Source organism: Chenopodium album, chromosome 20 (genome assembly GCF_948465745.1).
Source record: "Chenopodium album chromosome 20, dcCheAlbu1.1, whole genome shotgun sequence".
Classification (NCBI taxonomy): domain Eukaryota; kingdom Viridiplantae; phylum Streptophyta; class Magnoliopsida; order Caryophyllales; family Amaranthaceae; genus Chenopodium; species Chenopodium album.
In genome coordinates, this window is record NC_137853.1 from 3,039,394 (window position 1) to 3,052,857 (window position 13,464).

General features: G+C 37.4%; 1 protein-coding gene and 1 pseudogene across 2 annotated transcripts; one reads left to right on the forward strand and one right to left on the reverse strand.

Annotated features, from left to right (window-relative positions):
- Nucleotides 1-702: 702 nt before the first annotated feature.
- LOC145598482 (transcription factor MAMYB-like) lies at nucleotides 703-11,772 on the reverse strand. The gene is made up of 2 exons (XM_081654842.1): nucleotides 10,746-11,772; nucleotides 703-1,066 (listed from the first exon to the last, which is right to left on the reverse strand). The coding sequence occupies exon 1, from the start codon at nucleotides 11,753-11,755 to the stop codon at nucleotides 10,802-10,804; it is 954 nt and encodes a 317-aa protein (XP_081510968.1). The 5' UTR covers nucleotides 11,756-11,772; the 3' UTR covers nucleotides 703-1,066; nucleotides 10,746-10,801.
- On the forward strand, nucleotides 1,886-6,928 carry LOC145599300 (disease resistance protein RPM1-like; annotated as a pseudogene). The gene is made up of 2 exons (XR_014103725.1): nucleotides 1,886-4,701; nucleotides 6,734-6,928. The product of XR_014103725.1 is annotated as a disease resistance protein RPM1-like (transcript).
- Nucleotides 11,773-13,464: the final 1,692 nt, after the last annotated feature.

Consider the following 13,464-nt stretch of genomic DNA (forward strand, 5'->3'; position numbering starts at 1 on the left):
AGCTTTGTGGGTGAAAACTCTATAGAATTAGAAGAGAAGCTGAATGAAATCCTCTCTCCAAACAGTCCTAGCTAGTGGGGATTTGGAGTACAACTCCAACCATCATTGGTTTTCTGTTTTGTTTTCTCAATTTTGCATTTTATTCATGTATTTTTTGCATTTTTAATTCATGTATTAATGTACTGCCTCCGTTAATGATTATCTGCAACTTTGGAATTTTTTATTTCTCACAAATAATACCCCAAAGTTACAGATAACCATTAACGGAGGTAGTATTTGGTTTTGTATCTTTTGCTTACAATGAAGAGTGTTTTCTTTCCCTTTTAACATTTCATTTCAAACTTTTGAACAAGTTACATTTCATTTTACCCGAAGAATACTCCCCCTCCCCCCCCCCCCCCAAACTACTCTACTTCAGATTGGATAATTCCAATTCCATCAAACTAGCTTCCTTTCGGTTTCTATTGCACAAGAGCGCGGCAAAACCAAGGTCTTCAGCCACGGGATAAATAAAGTGAACAACTTTCAGTTGATGATTATAATGATTGTTAACTTGCGTGTTTATGAGTGTATTGGAGTCTATCAGTTGCATTGGTTGTTTTCTGCCTATCGTAGGGTGACAAATGTATATGATGATAATTATATATGATTATAGAAACAGATAAAATAAAATGTATTTATTACTTAATAAAGACTAGATAGTATTTGAAAGAAAAATATTAGTAAGGAGGTCAAATAAGACTTTTAGTTTCAACTTTTAACAACTTTAATAAATAAAATTAAGGGGGCAAACATAAAGTACGCAAAGAGAAGAGAAACAATCTAAAAACCAAAAATGAGAGAGGACAAAAAGTTGAGCAAGTATCTTACTACCTAAAGAAGCTCAAGACTTCATTGAATCCCCTCATCACATTTGTATATGATCTGCATGAAGTTTCGGTATTTGTATTTGTACTCGTAATTTGACCAGAACATATTTTTTTTCTCATCTCATACAGCATATATGCTTCCGAAGAAAGTTGTGATAATCCGATGCTGATGTTGATGTCGCATAAACTCTATTTTCCTGCATTCACACATTTTATCAATTGCTTTTTTCAGATAAAAAAACTCAAACGAGCCATAGAACTATATGGAGCAGTTATGTGAAAATGACTAATACAAGCAACTATTATAGCGAGAACAAAATGATCAGATGTAAAATCGAAGAAAGCTAGGATCTTTACACTTTTATTTAACCAGGCAACCAAGTCCATCAAAGTATTTCTTTATTTGCTAGGGATTGAACAATTTCAAAGAGTTAAACTTTATTTGAACAGCATACTCACAAGATTTACCAGGCCTTTTTTTTTTTTTTTTTTTTTTTGACAGTGGAAAATTATCAAGTCTAACACTTGGACACATACTGGTCATACAGACGTCCAATCAAAAGTTGTTTGACCCATGGATGACTAGCAACAGTTAACAATGAGTTGAGCAATAAGGGAAAGAAGGAAGGAAAGTTTCTTCATAGAAAAAGAAAGGGAAAGATATTACATATTTCCTCTCAGAATAATGTCCAAGAAGACCCCACTTAAAGTGTGAACGTAATCTGACTGACTGACCCGAGGAATACTCAACTTGACTTCAGCCCCCACCACCCAATCACACCTCTGTTTTCCTTGAATGTGCTTGGACGTTATTATTCTGACTTGAAGACTTCTTATGATACCACAAAAGAAATACAGCAAAACACAATCTATATGCAAGGCTTTCTTAATTTGGGAACTGTATGCATATTATAGCTTCACAACAACCATGAAGACTTTATCCCATATGCCACTTGAATAAATAAAAGCAATAAAGTGGTGTGCTTGATTGGCAATGTGAGCGCAGAACGAGACAAATGACAGAGGCTGTTGTGAGCCTTGTGATACAGAATCTGGTTCCTTTGCTCGTTGATGAAGCAACATTCTTGAGTGGCATCCACAGAGAAGTTGCTCAGATTAAAGGGGAGCTGGAAAGCATCCATTCCTACGTCAGGGATGCAGATGCTAAGGCAGAAAAAGACGCAATTAACTATGGTGCCAAGACATGGGTGAACCAACTGCGAGAGGTAGCTTATCAGATAGAAGACGTCATAGACAATTATGTTCTTTACATGGCCACAGAAGCACAATGTCATGACTGTCCCAGAGTCTTTGGCACTCTAGGCAGGGCACTCTGCATGATTCTCAGATTGAAACCTCGATCCCAGATGGCTTGTGAGATAAAACATATCAAGGATAGAATCCATGCCATCAAAGAAAGAGGCAAGAGTTTTGGCTTCAGGTCCTCAGAACCAGAAGCAAACAGAGAAAATGAATCATGGCATGACCCCCGTGTCACTTCACTATTCATTGAAGAATCCGAAGTTGTGGGGATAGAGTCCCACAGAGATAGATTGATTGGCTGGTTAGTCAATGGAGCACCTAAACGCACAGTGATTTCGGTTTTTGGCATGGGTGGGCTAGGCAAGACAACACTTGTCAGAAAAGTATATGAGAATCATCTTGTTACGAATCACTTCAACTATCAAGCTTGGATCACTGTTTCACAATCATACAAGGTTGAGGATCTGCTGAGGAAAACATTGAAAGAATTCTACAAGGCAAGGAAAGAAACCCCTCCAACAGAGATCGATCAAATGGACGAGACATTGCTTATAATCGAGCTACGAGAATATTTAAAGCAAAAGAGGTATATGGTTGTTTTTGATGATGTCTGGACAGTAGAATTTTGGGCACTGATTCGGCATACTTTGCCGGATGATGGTCAAAGCAGCAGGGTATTGATCACAACACGCTCAGAATATGTTGCTTCTTCATGCAAAGAATCTTCATTTGATGAAATGTACAAACTACAACCATTACCTGAGGAAGCAGCCTTAGAACTATTCTGCAAGAAGGTATTCCACTCTGATACAGAGAGTGGCAGCCCATCAGAGTTAAAGGAGTTGTCAGGCAACCTTGTGAAGAAGTGTGAAGGCTTGCCACTGGCAGTTGTTGCAATTGCAGGAATGTTATCGACTAAAAGAAAAGCCAAGAGTGAATTGCAGAAGCTTGAATCCAGCCTTGGTTCTGAGCTGCTGACCAATCCTCACCTCTCAAGTATGAGCAGAATTTTGTCCCTCAGCTACTATGACTTGCCTTATTACCTAAAGCTGTGTCTGATGTACTTTGGGATGTTGCCTGAGGACTACTCAATCAGACATGCACGGTTAATCCGACTATGGATAGCAGAAGGTTTCATAAAAGGGAGAAGAGGAAGAACGATGGAGCAAGTTGCAGAAGAATACCTGGCAGAACTTATAAATAGAAGCTTAGTTCAAGTCTCACGTATAGATGTTGATGGGAAGATTAGAACAATCAGAGTGCATGATTTGATGCGTGAGATCATTCTCTCAAAATCAGAGGAATTAAGTTTTGGACATGTATGGACAGGAAGTAGCTCAAGTTTTGATGGTTTGACAAGGAGGTTATCAATCCACAGATGCAACGACGACAGTTTTCTGAAGAGCAATAGAAAATTTGGAATCCGCTCACTTGCAATATTTGATGTGGACAACTTCCCAAGTTCTGTTTTGTGTGCACTAACTAAAGTTTTCAGGCTTTTGAAAGTGCTAGATCTGCATGGTGCACCTACCAATTTTATTCCTGAAGAAGTTGGAGATCTGTTTCACTTAAGGTATATAAGTCTAAGGAACACAAAGACAAAAAAACTACCAAAGTCCATAGGTAAGCTACATAACCTACAGACCTTGGATCTCAAATGCTCATTCGTTCATGAGCTACCAGGTGAAATAAACAGGCTACTTAATCTGCAGTATCTTATTGGATACAGCTATGAATATGAAACTGATTTTAGCATAAGCAATCAAAGAGGGTTGAAATTGAAACAAGGGTTAGGCCGTCTAGAGAATCTGCAGAAGCTGTACCTTGTAGAGGCAAATCATGGGATAACTTTATTCAGGGAGTTGAGAAAATTGAAGCAATTGAGAAAGTTGGGGATAACCAAGCTGGAAACACCAAATGGGAAAATGTTTTGTGAGTCCATAGCTTTGATGAGAGACCTTGAATCTCTAGAGGTTTGTTCACAAAGTGAAGAAGAGATCCTTGACCTAAAATTTCTTTCATTCCCCCCCCCAACATCTTGAACGCCTATACTTAAAAGGCCGCCTAGAGAGGATACCTGATTGGATTCCCCAGCTTAAAAATCTTGTTACAGTTAGTTTAATGTGGTCTAGGATGATAATTGACCCACTGTCTATCCTTCAGAATTTGCCAGCTTTGTCAGAGCTTGTACTCCAGGAAGCATTTCTTGGTGAAGAGCTAGTTTTTCAGGCCACAGGCTTTCAGAAGCTTAAAATACTAAAGCTCTACGACATGAATACTTTGATGACACTGACAATAGAGGTGGGTGCCTTGCCTCTTTTACGGTTGCTGAAGATTGGCCCAATCCCAAGATTAAAGACCGTGCCAACAGGTATCTGCCATCTAAAAAGCCTCACTGCCCTTCGCTTCTATGACGTGTCAAAAGATTTTGCCCTCAAACTACTTCCAGGTGTGGGACAAGATTTTTGGGTAGTTGAACATATTCAAACTGTACTTTTCCATTACCAGCTACAAGGGGAATGTTACAGGACCAGCACCCTGAGTGATTTAGTCTGAGCAACTGACAAAGGTTAGCCTCCTTTTACTGCTTAGCTGTAACATTAGAGATGTCAGTACATGCTATTTCAATTTCTACCGAAACAGAATCTTTTAATAGGTCAGAAGAGAACTACTACTAAAGTTTCTAGCGTAGGCTAGTTCCTTCTTCCTATGTAGGAAATGTTCTTGTTGATTACGCATCTCACCAGTTGAAAATTAAGGCCAGTAGCAACTCCAAACAGCTTTCAGAAGAACAGTGACCAAATGATAAAAGATAATAATAAGAAGAAAAAAAAAAGCTCATCTAACCAATCCTGAAGCCCCAAATATTATGCTTAACAAAGGTCCTTAATTCGGTTTTAAAAGGTAGCACCTGACACCATAATATCCACATAAAAATACCTGCTAGCAATATTAGGATAAGAAGGCCCCTTCTCTCGCCAAATTATCCTCCAGACCTCCTACCCCTTTGATGACATTGAACACTGCCATTATCAGTGCTGATAACTCCAGATCTCCAGATCACCTCTCAAAACCATCCTTTTGGAATCTTCGATCTGTTGGCCTAATTCAGTACCCCTAACTCCTTCCATTAGAACCTAGAATGCCATATTCGATTAGCACACTTAACTCTGTAAGTGCCCTCAATAATTCTCACACCCTACAATAATCTTCATATAAGTTTTGAAAGTTTCAATCTTACTCGTCCAGTCTAAATCACCTATTCATCACAATCCTAGGTTGCTGACACCGACTTTACAGACATTTTGCCTGCAATTTGCACTACCTTCAATACACTCCTAGAATCTGAGCTTTCTTTGGTCTTAGCTGTGCCAATTATGAAATATTCCTTATACTCTTAACCATCTTCCTGACCCCTGGGTCCAGCTATTCAACATTGGAATTGAATTTTGTTTCTATGATCACTTTAGTGTGTTTCATTATGTGGATGCTAACTTTAAAATGAAAAATCCCCTTCTCCCTCCTTATTCTATACTCCCTTTGTCCACAAAAAATCAACATGTATTAATTTCTAATACGCCCACAAATTATCTTGTTAATTAAAATAGAAAACTTTTTTGGTCAAACCCATGAAGTAGACCCCTCCACTAACACTCTCTCTCTCCCTCTCTCTCCCCCCCTCCCCCCTCCCCCCCCCCCCCCTCTCTCTCTCTCTCCCCCCTATGGGATCGTTTGGTTCATTAGGGAAGTGAAAATTCGCATGAAATTTCAATTTGTATAAATTAGATTCCCTCATCAAAATCATGGGAGTTTATCAAATTTGTTTGGTTGATAATTTTGGAAGTAAATTCCCATATAGATTTAAACTTACCAAGGGGGAGTTAGGTAAGTAAATTCCCATGGTTTGAGGGAAGTCAAAATTCCCATAAATTGTCATTGCCCCCATTTTCACATTTTTGTGTCAACCAAACAAGAAGTCCAAGATTCATGGAAATTTTGAATGTCCATATGAATGTAAGCCAACCAAACAATACCTAATTTCCTTAATATGTGTGCCAATAGCCTAATACAAAGACTTTTCACAGACGAAGGAGCATTAATTCAGCATATGGTTGCACAAATACATACATTCCATATATGACACATTATAGCCTTTTTTTTTTTTTTGGTTGCCGATTGCACCACAACTTAGATTCCGTGATTTTTTTTTAACAAAAAAATAAAAGGAGAACCCAAACTAAGCCTCGACCCTCATAGTCTCTTAGTCCAAATTTTCAGGCACATGTAAGTGAGGGGGAAGGGGTGGGGTAAGGGATCCTCACTCCCAATCATCTGTATTTGGGAGGATTTGACCTCATGAGTATTAACCAACTTCACCAAGCTTTGACTATAGTGATAAATTTTATGTGACTAGAGTTGAAATTAGTATTGAGTACCAGGGTAACTGCTAGCGGCTACTTCATTGCTTATTTAAGTCTAATTTTCTTAAGAACTTCAGACCTTATTTTTCAATACCTTGTATGTAATGTCTTAATGTAATTCAAAGGATATTATTCTTTATTGCTTTTTGTCGCGCCATTTACGCCTTGTGTTTTTGCCAGGTGGATCAGGTTCTTTTCCTATGGACTGTTGGAAGTTTAGGTGCAATATCACTCTGCAGCTGCTCTTTATGGGATTTTTTTCAAGTGTTCCTATATTCTTCAATAAATACTTTGCTTAATTGAAATTATATTTTGTGGGTCATCTCTAAGGCTTTGTTGTTTTCAAGATTTCTTGTTGAATGGTTATGCACATAAACAGACTCTTAATTCAGTTGATTGTTGGTTTCTTTCAAGGGAACGAGACCATAAGCAAAAGGCTGTATTTACTGTTTTTATGCACTTGTTTTCTTAACAGGTATTATGATTTTTTGACATTGTTTTAAAACAAGTACAAGAGTAATGGTGTTCGTTTTGTTTAAGAGACCCAAAGACAAAAATGCTGATGGGGATAGTGATAGACATTGATAGCAAATTTATCTCTTGTCGTCCAGGGATAAAGATCAATTCAAAAGGCGTATAGAGTTAAAATATTCAATTCAACAAGAAGACACACTACACATCTTAGTCAAAGATAAGAAAACTTTGAAATGTCTTTAGAATAAAGGAGGTTAAAGCCAGCTTAATAGTCCAACAGAAAATTGTTTTGGTCCTCTCTACCAAATTCATCTCAAATTACCCAGATAGTTTGAAGTAAGTTACCAGGAGGTACAAAAATTGTGATTCACTTCCCAATTTTGCCAAACTAGTCCAAAGTCATACCAATATATAGTGTTCTACATACAAATTTGCACTTTCCAGATAGTGTTGCATAGTTGACATTAACAAATTAGGAAACACTGGTGTAATTAGAACAATATTTTCTCTTATTTAATAACAGGGAAATTGATCCACACCTACTATGGATAGAGGTAAATGTCTTCCCAATCTATGTCATTACATGCCATTAATTTTCAGCCAACAGATTTTATTTCCTTGGAAAAACCTATTTAAAGCTTCAAAATATAATTAAAAATAGGAAATTTTGTCAGAAAAAACCATTTATAACAGTCATTTTGCTGGAAAAAACCTTCTAAAATTTTTTTGGCAAGGAGAAACCAGATTGTGAAATATTTTTGTTGAAGACAACCTGAGATTTCTAATCACTCAATTAACCACTAATTTCCCCTTAATTCTTCTAATTAATCATAATTGTCACTTAACTATCTAATAATTAAATTAATTTATTAATTAAAAAAAAAAACAAAAACCACCCTCACTACCACCACCCAACCACCTTCTCCTTCTCCCCCTAATGTGGCAGCACGCAGCAACCCCCTCCCCTATCCCCAGCCTTATGTAACAGCGGCCTGGAACCCCCACCCCCGACGACCAACCTCCACCGCTGAACCGACCTCCTCCCTTTCCCCTTTATCTTCGCCGAGACCACCCTCCTAAACCCTAACCCAAAAAACCATCCAATAGATCGAGTAGCTGTGAGGCTCAGAATGAATAATCCTCCATCAATGCCACCTAAAAATTCTCTCTCCTCCACTAATCTTCTATGTCGCCGCTCTGATCTCGTCTTCGTCGTCAATCCTCGAGATTTCTTTTCTTTCTCTCTCTTACTTACGGAGTATGTGATTTTCTCTTGTTTTTTTGTTGTTGAATTGCTTGAATTTGTTGTGATGATGTTGATTTTGCTATGGAATTGTTTGTCAGCAGGAGCAAATGGCACGACTGGAAAAGAATGGAAGAAATTTTTGGCTAGTCGAAGCAGGGGAGCTCGGCGGGTAACAGCCAAGGTCGAACGCGGTGGTGGATTGGAGGTTGGTCGCCGAGAGTGGGGGTTATAGGCGACGGTTTGAATGGGAGGGGGAAGGGGTGACTCCGGGCTGGGTGGTGGTAGGATGGTGGTGGTTTTTGATTTTTTTTTTTAATTAAAAAAATTATATATTAATTTAATTATTAAATAGTTAAATGAGAGTTAAAAGTGAAATTAGAAGAAATAAGAGATATTAGAGGTTAATTATGTGAATTAGGGATTTTTGGTTGTCTTCGACAAAAAATTTTTACAATCTGGTTTCTCCTTGCCAAAAAAATTTGATAAGATTTTTTCCAACAAAAAAGTTGTTATAAATGGTTTTTTCTTGACAAAATTTCCTTAAAAATAACCATTGGACCACATTTTGCTGGTTCCAAATCCTGAAGTCCTGAACTTGATCCTTAAGAGGGTGTTTATTTGTAGGGATTGTAGGTGGGATAGGGATTAATAATCTCTTGTATCCTATAATCCCTTGTTTGTTTAATGGGAATTGTTCTATCCCATATGAAAGGGATAGGGATTAAAATAGAGTTATCCCTCTATTTTTATAACAAGGGGGCATGTCTAAGGTGTAGGGATTAATATTGAAAAGTAAAAGACAATTTTACCTTAGGGGGTGTTTGTTTAGAGGGATAAAAGAGAGGGAATAGGATAAAAGAGGAGGGATTAAACAAGTCTTTTGTTTGTTTAGAAGGATGGGATTATGAGGGGGGATAGGATGTGGATAAAAAAATGAGTTATCCCTCCAAATTAGTAACTAAGGGGGGTAGTATAAGGGATGGGGACTAAATTTAATGGGTAAAAGACATTATTACCCTTAATGAAAGAGAAAGAAAAAGAGGGTGAAGAAAGGATAGTAAGGGTATTTTTGTATTTTTATTAGTTATTCCAATCTAATCCCAACTCATACCAAACAATGGAATACACTATTTTTATCCTTATCCCATCAAATAATTCCATCTTTTTATCCCACCTTCTTATCCCACTTAATCACATCCCTCCTACCAAACGCCCCGTTAATGAAAGGGAAGGAAGAGGAAGAGGAAAAATATTAGTAAGGATAGTTTGGTAATTTTACTACTTATCCCAATTTATTTCGTAAATCATACCAAATAATGGATAACATAATTTTTATCCTTATCCCACCTATTAATTCCCTATCCTTATCCTACCTTCTTATCCTCATTATCCCTATCCCTGTTGCCAAACGCCCCGTTAAAGCATTGGGTTTTTTCTTCAGTAGAGTCAATAGGCACCCAACTATCGACTAAAAACACATGAAATTGCAAAGTAAGCAGTTCAATTAAGGAATACTGGATTTTAGTAAAGACAATTGGGTGTACTGGAGTATACATAAAAATCTCAAGCTTCTCAGAATAAGTATTTATAAGGAAAATAGAGAATGGGTACCAAAGTCCTCTTTTGGAAGGGTAGCTAATGTGTCATGCATGATCAAAACCTAATTAATCTCCTTAATATTAACCTTAACACAATTGCAAATGTTTATATGAAAGTCTTATATTGCATTTTACCAATTATTTCAAAACTCCTTTATAGTTGGCTAGATTTCCATGTTCTTCGACTATCACTTATCTCAATAAAATCCAGGGTATTCAAAATAGTCACCTGAATATCTCCATGCAGCAAAGCATATGAACTGGGTTCTGCTCACCAAGATATGGAGAAATACAGTCTAGCAGTTTCTAAAGCCCTTCAGGAAATATTTCAGAGCCCTCAAAGGATATTTACTCAAGATTGTCAATTTTTATTGAGGCAAGCATCAGGCTTTCACCTTTCACTACTAGGCATTATATGGATAAGCAAGAGCTATCCCATCACAGAAAAATATTAGCTTCTAAATTACCACGCTTTAACTCTATTTAGAGTTATCATCATCCGCTAAACAACTCTAAGCATCTCCAACTTCAATCATCATTTCTATTCGCTCATAACAATTAAGCCTTCCTCTATTATCTCCCCATTCTCATCTAATGTACCTCTCTTACCAGAATCATAACCTCTCTACATTTGCAAACCACCTATATCATAACCTCGCAATTAAGCTCTTTGAACTTTCTAGTTTGTCAGCATGCACTCATCAAAGGATTCTAAACAAATGTAACAGCAGCATACACACAAATCAACTAATAAGTTTAGATTCCAATCAATCAGTCATTAAACTTCTTAGCACATTCATGAACAAAAAATAAATTAAATTTAACTTCAACAATCAACCAAATAACACCAAATTGAGTGGTGATGCAACCATACCTCGTTTGAGTATTGCCGCAACCCAAAAACATGAATGAAACTCATTAAACTAGCTCTCAGGAGGCCTTAGAGCTCCTAAATTCCTTCTTCAATTCAGAAACTCTCTTCATACAAGCAGCTTTTGTTTTCCCGGGAACAGCAGCAGCAATCTTCTCCCACCTCATTGCAACATCCTTTGGAAATGCTTTCAATGCATTAAGTAGAGCAATATCTTCAGTTGAACTCCAAGTAATCACCTCCCCACCACTTTCTTCCTTACCCACAGCAGCATTTTCATCTTCTACCCTCTTATCAACCGCCTTTCGATCCTTCAAAAACTTCGAATACGAATCCGAATCCACGGGTTTCTCCTTCCCCAATGACTTAGCCTTGCTGATCACACTCTCCACACTATGCCTACCCTTAAAAGCCTCAGCAATCACCTCCCATCTCTTAGGTTTCCCAACTGGGTACTTCACAATTAGTTTCCTCAACAACCCTAAATCCTCCTCACTCCATTCTTTCTCCTCAATCACAACCCCGCCAACATTTTCCCCTAATTTCGAAAACCCTTTATCCTTTTCCTTCAAATCAACCAAATTCTCACTGTTCTTCACAAAATCAGAAGACCCATTAGCAACAACCCCATCAAATTCAGATCGTTTACCTCGATTCCGTCTATAGGGCAATTTTTTCTTGGATTCATCAGCATCAATTGCCTCGGTTTCAGGGGGAAAATCGACGATTCTTCCTTGCCCAACTCGAATGTCTCCAGCAGTGAGAGAGATAGGGGCGAAAGGGCCGACGAGGAAAGAGAGAGAAAGCCATAGGAAAAGGGGATTTAGAATCTGTGATTGGAGAAAGAAGAAGGAAGAACCCAGGAAGATGAGAGAGAAAGAGAGTGAAATGATGAGTAGAGGCTTGTTTTTCTGGGAATTTAGAGGTGAATCAATGGCGGCTGAAGAAGGTTGGGGACGAGATTGGAAGATGAGCCTGGGTCTGCTCTCGTCATAATCGTCGATAAACTCCATTTTTGTGTTTTAGAGCAAGCTTCCTAATTCAGGCAACTTAAGTGCATTTGGTAAATAAAGGAAGGAGGCCATTGATTTTTCTTCGGCGGAAAAAAAAAAAAAAAACCATTGACTTCATGATACGGAGTATTCATTATCAATGTGCGAGAGTGAGGAATAACTCAAATGGTTACAGTTCCTTCCTTTTTCCAGCTCTCAAAATATCAAAAAAAAATTATCTATAAGCAACCCAAAACTTCTATTTGAGGCAGAGATTTTACCCTAAACCGCCACTTTAAGTAACGATAAATAATTGTTACTCCTAGGGCTGTCACAGATGTCGTGTTGTGTCGTGTCGGGTTCGTGTTCGTGTCGATGTTAAACGGGTTGAAAAATCCTTGACCCAAACCCAACCCATTTATTAAACGGGTTAAAAACCCTTGATCCAAACCTAACCCGCTTATTAAACGGGTTACCCGTGTAACCTTTTACCCATATAATATGTAATAAACTATAATATTCAATTTAAAAATTAAAAAGACATACATCATTAATTCATTAATAATACTACAAGAGTTTAAAGTTAGTAATTTTAGCAAAAGTACTATAGGAATTTAAAGTTGGTTGCTTTAGCAACACAACTATACGTAAGAATTCCCCAAATTAATAGCTAAATTTTAGTTAACAAAAGTTGAAATTTATTTTATCCGCAAAATTAACTGCCAAAAATTACCTAAATGTATATTTGGTGCCAAGGCAATTTACAAAATTACAAGTTCAAAATTAAATTTTCGATTTTTTTTACTACTTAATTAATAGGTTAAGCGTGTCGGGTTCGGGTTAGTGGGTTGTCGTTCACCGATTTATATAAATGGGTTATGCATGTCGGTTTCGGGTTGAAAATTTCAACCCAATCCTAATCCGTTTAATTTCGTGTCAGGTTTGTGTCGACCCAATTATGTAAACGGGTCGAGAATACTTGACCCAAACCCGCTTATTTCGTGTCGGGTTATCGTGTCGTGTCAGCTTTTGACAACCCTAGTTACTCCCTCCGTTTTTAAATACTTGCTCCACTTTCCTTTTACGGCCGTTTTAAAATACTTGCTCCATTTCCTTATTTAAAAAGCTTAGATAATATTTAATTTAATTTTCTCAACTAATGGACCCAATTTTATTACTCTTGTCAAAAAAAAAAAAAAATTATTACTTTTAGATTCACTCTCCTCCAATTTACCTTCCATCAACCCCACTATCTCCATATTTTAATAGTTTCTCCAATTTCTCCTAAAACTCCGCGCATGGAGAAATGGAGCAAGTATTTAAAAACGGAAGGAGTATTTATCATGAAAATCAATAGTTTATGTAATCAAGTACGAGTACTTTGATATGTATTGGCGTATTGCCAAAATAATGCTCGACTTAATTAAATAATAATTGGTCTAGTGGTAAAGATTGTTACTTACAACTTTGAGGTTGTGAATTCAATATGGGAGTAAGAGACCTAGGATGAATATTCAATCCTTTCCCCACTATTGATAGGCATTGTCGTGTTTTGAACCGGGTTTGCTTGTAAGAGACACATTTTCAATCACGAACTTCCTACGTAACACCAGTGGTGTGCTAGCTATAAATAAGTCAAATTTTGGATTGTTGGATGCACCCACCATATAGCTCCGAGTGTTTAGTCTCATTTTGCCTAATAAAATTGATCTTCTCTAATTTGCAAAAAA

Excerpts from the sequence above, each read along its gene's own strand:
- LOC145598482 (XM_081654842.1), bottom strand. The coding sequence starts at position 11,755 with ATGGAGTTTATCGACGATTATGACGAGAGCAGACCCAGGCTCATCTTC.